General features: G+C 44.1%; 1 protein-coding gene across 2 annotated transcripts in view; it reads right to left on the bottom strand.

Moving 5' to 3' along the window:
* Positions 1-7,729, bottom strand: part of PLEKHA8 (pleckstrin homology domain containing A8) — a 32,430-nt gene extending 24,701 nt beyond the window's left edge. Inside the window, exon 1 of one of the 2 annotated variants that reach the window (XM_026842047.1) lies at positions 7,671-7,729. In XM_026842047.1, the coding sequence (XP_026697848.1) occupies positions 7,671-7,710 (40 nt within the window). In that variant the 5' untranslated portion in view covers positions 7,711-7,729. The remainder of the gene's footprint in view (positions 1-7,670) is intronic. The other variant, XM_026842048.1, reaches the window with a different exon arrangement.
* Positions 7,730-7,874: the final 145 nt, after the last annotated feature.

The following is a 7,874-nucleotide window of genomic DNA, read 5'->3' on the forward strand; positions in this document are numbered from 1 at the left end:
TGCTAATATCACTAGCAAGACCCTAGATTTAGCTGCAGGTGGCAGAGCAGGGGCAGATCCCCGCTTTTCTGCACATGGTCACAAGAGAGTTCCAGAGTGGTTGCTCTGATAGTCAGAGACATCTCACAGCAAGAATAAGCAATAATCACCTTTTCACCCCACCCTCAGCAAAGCAAACTGTGCCACGTGTTCACCATACTACCACCCACAGCTTAATCTCCCAGCACCTAAGGGCAGAAGAACCATAGCGTCTGTCCAGCGCTGTGTCAATGACTGATAGCTAGATGACAGCTGCTGAAAACTCAGCTCAAATAGGATCAAGACAGTGCTGGTGTCTTGCAAAATGCAAGAGAAAACCCAATACATGTCCTTCCCCAGTTGCCAGCACTGATGTAAGTCTGTGAATGCCATGAGGTTCGCACCTTTGCTCAAACCCAGCCTGCTGCTGGTTGCTCACATAGTAGCTGTTGGCCAGCAGATTGCACCTTCTTATGCAACTCTGACTGCAGAATACCTGCCTTCCAGTTACGAGGAAAGTCATATTTTCCAGTTAGAGGATGCATCTAACAGGCCAAACACAGGACTGAGTCAAGAGACCTTTCCAGCTTAGAAAGCAGACTGCTGAGATGCCATGGACTGTGCTGAAAAAACCCTGATTTCTGCATTGAGCTCCCTGCATCTCCTCACCTACAAAACACAAACATTTCACAATGGCCCAGAAGGACCACTCCATCTTAATGCACTAGCATCCAACAGGCGAGGATTTCCCCGAGGAATTAAGGCTATGGAAATCTCCAAGTCACAAACATATGAATTACTCAAGCATGTCCAGAGAAGGGCAACGAAGCTGGTGCAGGGTCTGGAGCACAGGTCGTACGGGGAGCGGCTGAGGGAACTGGGGGTGTTTAGTCTGGAGAAGAGGAGGCTGAGGGGAGACTTCATCGCCCTCTACAGCTACCTGAAAGGAGGGTGCAGAGAGCTGGGGATGAGTCTCTTTAACCAAGTAGTAAGTGATGGGACAAGAGGTAATGGCTTCAAGTTGTGCCAGGGAAGGTTTAGACTGGTTATTAGGAAGCATTTCTTTCCAGAAGGGGTTGTTGGGCATTGGAATGGGCTGCCCAGGGAGGTGGTGGAGTCCCCATCCATGGAGGTGTTTAAAAGTAGAGTCGACACAGCGCTGAGGGATCTGGTGTAGCTGGGAACTGTCAGGTTAATGGTTGAACTAGATGATCTTCAAGGTCCTTCCCAACGTAGATGATTCTGTATGAAACACTTGTTTTCAAGATCCTAGAGCCCTTGCAATCTTAACTACTGGGTACCCACACTAAATCGTACAATCCAGTTCTTAACAACTGATTACGTGACCAAGTACAGTTCATGCAGCCTCATGTTTCATGCTGTCAGTAACCACCAGGTTTCTAGTCAGCAAAAGCATTTAGCAAAAGAGTATCTTACACAGACCAAACCTGAAACTTTCCCCCTTTTTTTCTCATACAAAGAACAGAAGTAAGACAGTTAAAGGGGCTATCTTGACCTAAGCAATTTGCACCCAAATCTGCTGCCTGCTTTTTACATACAGCCTCCTAAGGCTACTCAGTATTTTAAGAAGGGCAATCTCAGGCACTGGAACACATTTTACAGTCTTAATTCTGTAGCAAAACAAACTGACAGGGTAAAAATCCAGCCTATATCCATGAGGGACTGCAGAAAGGCAGACAAGAGTGTCTGACAATTCATGCCTCTCCTCTGAGCTATTATTCTCCCACCTAGAGAGCAGCTTCTAGAAATGCCCATATTGCAATTTCCCTATAATTATGTGCACAGTAACAGCAGGAATCAATACCAAAAGCCCCTAGAAGTAATGAAGTTAACAAATTTAGCACTTCAGCAACGGTCTCACTTTCTAAAGCACTCATTTGAGGGACACTAGAGGTTCAAGTGAAGCAAGCAACAGCTGGAACCGGCTTTAATACAGTGACCCTCTCCCAAATGATTTTTCTGGCAGTGGTCCCATAAAATCCACACTCATTTCAATCACAACTGTTAGGGTAGTGCTAGCAGTATTGAAAAAGCATCCTCCCATCACAGGGCAACTGGGTTGGTTTGCAAATGATTTTATGCCAGTAACCAGCCAAGGCACAGAGAGCACAATGTCCCAGCAGTCAGACATTTTTGAAGGGGACACAGTGAAAGGATGAAGGGCAGAGAGGGGATCATGGCGAGTGATGGAGACAAAAGTTCAATAATCCAGGCCACTGGCTCAGACACACTAATTCAAGTCATTCAAAGCTCCTGGGAGTTTCCCTCCTCTGTTTATACTTCCCAGCCCCAGTAAACAAGCAGCTCCTCTCTCTGACCCCTGGGGTGGTTATCAGGCCAGACTGAGCCAACGAAATGAATTTATGTAAACACACACAGATACCACATAGTAGTATCTCTTTGCGTCATTCTGCCACACCTTTCACTTCTGTCCTACCCAGCCATTCCCTGTGATCACTTATTTATTTCAGTGAAGGTCTGAATGCAGAGGCACTGGTACTGCAGCATACCTGGCAGGGAACACTGCACCGTGTAGGCTCTGCAGCATTGCTCTAACACCTACAGAAGAGAGAGGACACACCAATTTCATTCCTGCAGCCTCATCAAACTTTTCTGCTGCGAGCACATTACTCAGTTCCAAAGAAGTATGACAGAAGCAAGATTGCTGCATGAAGAAAAACAGGGGGAAGGGAAGAGAGTAGAAAGAAGGTCAAACCACAGAAACGTAATTAGGCAAAATCCAATGAGAATGAAGTAACTAGTCCCTGAAGCATCCTGAGTGAGGAGCCAGGACTGGGTGAGACTCAGTCATCCATCTAAACCAATGCCTGGTCTCTGAGAGCAGCTACAGTCAGTAATACTGGGCAGACCATTGCTCTGAAGGCAACAGAAACAGCTGTCTAGGTCCACCTCCACAAAAGCCAGACTTCTCATTTTACACAACCAGAACTTGGGACTATACCCAGAGGCTAAAAAGAAGGGGAAAAATATAAACAAAAGCTTTTTAGAACCAAATGTTTATACAAGTGTGAAGTTTTCTATTACTTCCTCCATCTCTGGAAACAGAGGACCTTATTTCCAGGGCTTGATAGCAATTGGAAGTGTATGTGTCTCCCATCCTAAAAGGTCAGATTTCTTAATTTAAACTCCCAAAACAAAGACTCACTCTAAGCAGTATCATGTATATCTAGAATCCATCTATAGAAACTAATGCTCTCACATTTTCTTGAGCTCTCCCCCAGTTTGTTAAGGAATTCAAAATCATTAGATATAAGAGTAATTTAAAGTTTTATGTGAAGCCTGAAAATTACTGCTTGGTGCTGGCTCTTGGTATCTTGGGATAAACTGAAAAGAATTCAGAGTACAATAAAACGAGTGGATGCTACATACAGGAAGATAGGGAAAGCAAACTAAGGTATGTGGTATATGTAGTATCACTAGTGATGGCATGAATACAAGGGTGTCATGCCTTGAAGAAGATGAATTAGTTAGGGTTACTCAGCACAATCAAGGAAGTGAATATTTAAATATCAGGAAAACCGATCAAATCCATTTCACAGAGTATATAACTGAATACAAGGCAAGTCAGTAGAGGCAGTCGGCATTTTTCCTTCTAAAGATGAAGCTGCCTTTGATCCCCAAGCCAAGAGCTGATACATACTGCCTTTTCCATAGTCAGCAGCAATCCTGCCTGTGTCCAGCGATCCCAGATAAGGCATGCCTCACACTGAAGATCTTAACTGAACTTAATTTCAGCAGAAAAAACAACTAAAAGCACCAAGCTCTCCCACACACCACTGAAGGAAGGTATTCCCCAACTCCACACTCTTTTCCTGTGGGTGATAGCTAGAAACCCAGTGAGCAATCAAAGTCTCAGATTATTTTTACAAGGCAATCTCCAAAGACTAATGAAATTTCATAACCAGAAGGTATGCTTAACAAAGAGGATGAACTGCAGCTTGAGTTCAGTTGGAAAGTCCTGTGGGAGACAGTTTCCAAAGAGAAAAGAGCAGTCTTCATGTGCAGTTTACATCTCCTTTCTGTATCCTGCAAGAAGCATCCCGTAGTTTGAGATCAGTCCTGCTGCCTACCACACTGCAGCCAGGATCTGGCTTTGATGCTGTCCACACCAGAATGCTTTACACTCAGACAAAACCACAGGCACAGCAGAGCAAGGAGCTACAGGGAAAGTATAGAGTGATGCTTCTATCACCCTGACTACTTACTACAATAAGCAGTACTGAAAAAAGAGTTATAGTCCCTTTACCCATGCTATAAGCCCATCCCTAGCCTCCACAACCTTTACCAAGCAATGCTAACGTTAGACAGAGATTGGCAAAGGATTAAATCTAGGAGTTCTTTAAAATGAAATTACACGCTTTGACTGTAGGCCTAGCTGAGGCCAATTTGCACACCTGCATGATTTAAGACACCCAGCTCTGCATTTTGAGGATTAATAATTTGAAGTTTGCAGAGGCATCATATATTTGCCCAAGTGAAAAAGTATTATCCCACTTTTTATGTCAGTGAAAATTCTTCTTGCAAAGTTCTCCGTTACCTTAAGGTTTAAACCAATTTAGTGGGAGAAGCATAGACGAGAATCTCAGGACATGCCTACTGCAAACACAAAATTCCAACTGGATTTTCATAGGCTAGATCTGTGTACATGCATATCTGATCCAAAGTTGCCACACTTCACTTGAATTTAAACAAAACTATCACACTGAGAAATCACTATCTGGTGGCCATTGCACTAGGAGAGAGAAAAACTCTAAAATCTCAGTTCTCTAAATGCAGAGATTTCAGGGGCAGCACTGGAACCCCTGCATATAGAAACCAGTGTCAGCACAAGATTAATACCACAGGAAAAACCCTATCTCCAAGCAGAAAACAAGTAATGCTAATTTATTTTATCCTAATCTATATAAAGTAAACAAGTGCATTTATTATAAAACAAGATAACTTGTTTGAGTAGTAAGGCAAGCTAATCTGTCTTTCACTTGTTGGCAATCACGCTGTGCTTTCTGACCTTTGCCTGCAGAAAGCCAAACTTGTTTCCTACCTCTGAAATGTTCTTGCTGTTAATAACTATGTAATTTGCAACACAGATCTAGGTCCCTGTCCAAGGGCCAGAGGAAAACAGGTTGCTGTGGACTTGACCTCTCATGATAGTGATGAAAGAAAACATAAAACCAAAATTCCCAGAAAAGACTCAATTACCAACAAATTCCATCAGCTCCTCTCTCATAGCAAAGGAAATCAATTCTGCTTTTCTACAGTTTTAAGCTTTTTCTTTGGTGACTGTTTTATGTCCTCTCTGACTCTGTGAAACAAAGGTATGTTCCTCATAATGAGGAGGAAAGGGCATAAAATACCTGCTGTGTAAATCTGCATCAGCATTGTATTAGTAACACAGGCGCATACACCAACATAAAGAGATGACATACATTTTCCCTACTTTTTACACACATCATTTAAACTATGCAGCACCAGACTAGTTAACCTTGAACAAGAAGGAAGAAAAGCATATTGGTGGCAGAATACTGACAGAAATACTGTTCTGGATGACCTGTTGAACCCTCTTGCTTCCCTTAATCCCTGAAAGGAGGCTTTCCTGGCTCTCTCTCCCCAGCTCTGTGCTACTGCTATGATAAATGCCACATTCCAGCAGGATTTATTTTTTTGCATCATCACATAAATTTATAACTTAATGGCTTCAGGGCAGGAAGTCTTCATTTAATGCCAAAAGAAAGCACTTGTAAGCATAGTTAGCTTGCAGAACAGCAAATTTACTGTTCTCAAACTCACAACAGGCCTTCTACAACCTAAGAAAAAGGCATGGAGTGACCTCTATCACCATGCTTACTAGCAGAGTTAAGTTTAAGCAAAGAAATCAGAAAGATGCTTCAATCCTTTATTGCAGATTTTCTCTCAACAGCAAAAACTCATCTATTTTTTTCAGCTGGGGCAAATCTCAGTCATCCAAAGAAAAGAGATTCCTGTAGTCTGCATTTACTTCTTCATGAAGGTTGAAAATGATTATCAATGTGGCTAGCAAAAAACCCCAATTTAATTTTGATGAAACTGGTATATTTCTGAGTCTTCAGCATACCATCAAAACAGAAGACAAGTCCAGCTGATCCTATAACACATGCACACTCAGGCACAAATGCTACAGTGCCAAATGCCAGTCAGTCATCTACTCGTTCCCACACATAGGTCTCACGGCACGAAAGCAAGTGCAAGGGTTCCAAATACACCCTGGCATCTAAGCAATGCAAAGAAAGCCAAACACATAAATCTTTACATGACTGAAACACGGACTTTTGTATTACCAGGAAAGGACTAATAAGACTGCCCCAGTTCTGCAGTCCAAATAGAAAAGCCAAGCATGACTGCTCCTACTGCCACATACTCCATAATTCAAGAGGATTCACAAATAATTAAAAAAAAATAAATCCATGCCATACCTGACAATTTTTTATTCCTCCCTCAGAATACCTATTTCCTAAAGGGGAAAAAGCTGCAGCAATCTTCCAGCACACCAATAAATCCAGCCTCATGCACCACTTCCCCCCCATCCCCCTACCACATGAATTCATCACTTGCTTGTGCTTCAGCTTTTTCTTTGTTTAATTTTGATTTCCTACACTTTCCCAACTAAGCAGAGAGGTGCAGCTGTTCCAGACTCTGAAAAAAATTCAGGCAGGAAGGCAGTCCTCCTGCCTACACTCACAAGCAAAACTTGCACCTGGCAATGTCAAGGTCGTGGTTATTTTTCTGTGACCATCAAGTTTCCAAACTGTTTCAACAAACCACAGAGAGGTTTGCACCAGGCACGACCCCCATTCCCACACCTCAAATTACAAACCACCCGATTCCAACACATGCAGCGGTGGATACCCACAGGAACACAGGTGGCACGGCACAGACCCTGCCCATCGCCACAGCGTTTCTGACCCCACCACTGATAACCTCTGCTGAGCAAACCCTGTCCACACATGGCTGCTTCCAGTCTGCTACAAAAGCCAAGACTCCCATGGCATGGAAATACCCCCAAAATTAAATTCTGGGCCTAACACTAGCAGGACAGGACAGTCTTTTTTTTTTCTTTTTTTTTTTTTCTTCTTCTTTTTTTCTTTTGCATGCATGCATTTTCATCCAGATCCCCTAAGTGTAATTTACTGGCAACACCTTTCCCTCTCAGATCTGGGATTGCCCCCAAGTCCCTAAAGCGACTCAATAAAAGCAGTGAAAGTTTCACGGAGGTGTACAGAAAAGGTAAATTCGCTGGTGAGTATGATCTGATGTATCCAAAATAACCCCAAAGCCCAACCCAGAACCCCAGGGAGGGCAAGGGATTCTCCGGAGGAGTGCTGGCACCCACAAGTGGGTTAAACGCCTCCTCCAGCGCTGGATGGTGACAATGTGGCAGCGCAGCTGGAAAATCAGGGTGAGCCGGGGCTGATCCCCTGCACGGCGGGGTCAGCACTGATCCAGACTGAGCGAGTACACATATATTATAGATATGGATATTTATATTTACACAAATATATCTAAAGAAGATGAGGGCACCCGCCTCGCTAGGGAAGCCCGCCCCGCGCACGGGCTGAGGACTGGCAGCAACTCACCACTCAGGTAGTTGGTCCACTTGTACAGCACCCCCTCCATGGCAGCCGGCCCCCGCCCCCTTTTTCTACTGAGGATCACGTGACTTGCGATTCCTAGAGCTGTTTGCGCTGCCGTAGCGCTGCGAGGCCGTTCTTTGGGTGCGAGGTAGCGGCGCATTTTGCGCTAGGAGCGTGGCAGCGGTGGGCAGGTTCGGCGGTTGGGGC

Source organism: Athene cunicularia (assembly GCF_003259725.1).
Source record: "Athene cunicularia isolate RWA chromosome 2 unlocalized genomic scaffold, athCun1 chr2_part1, whole genome shotgun sequence".
Lineage (NCBI taxonomy): Eukaryota > Metazoa > Chordata > Aves > Strigiformes > Strigidae > Athene > Athene cunicularia.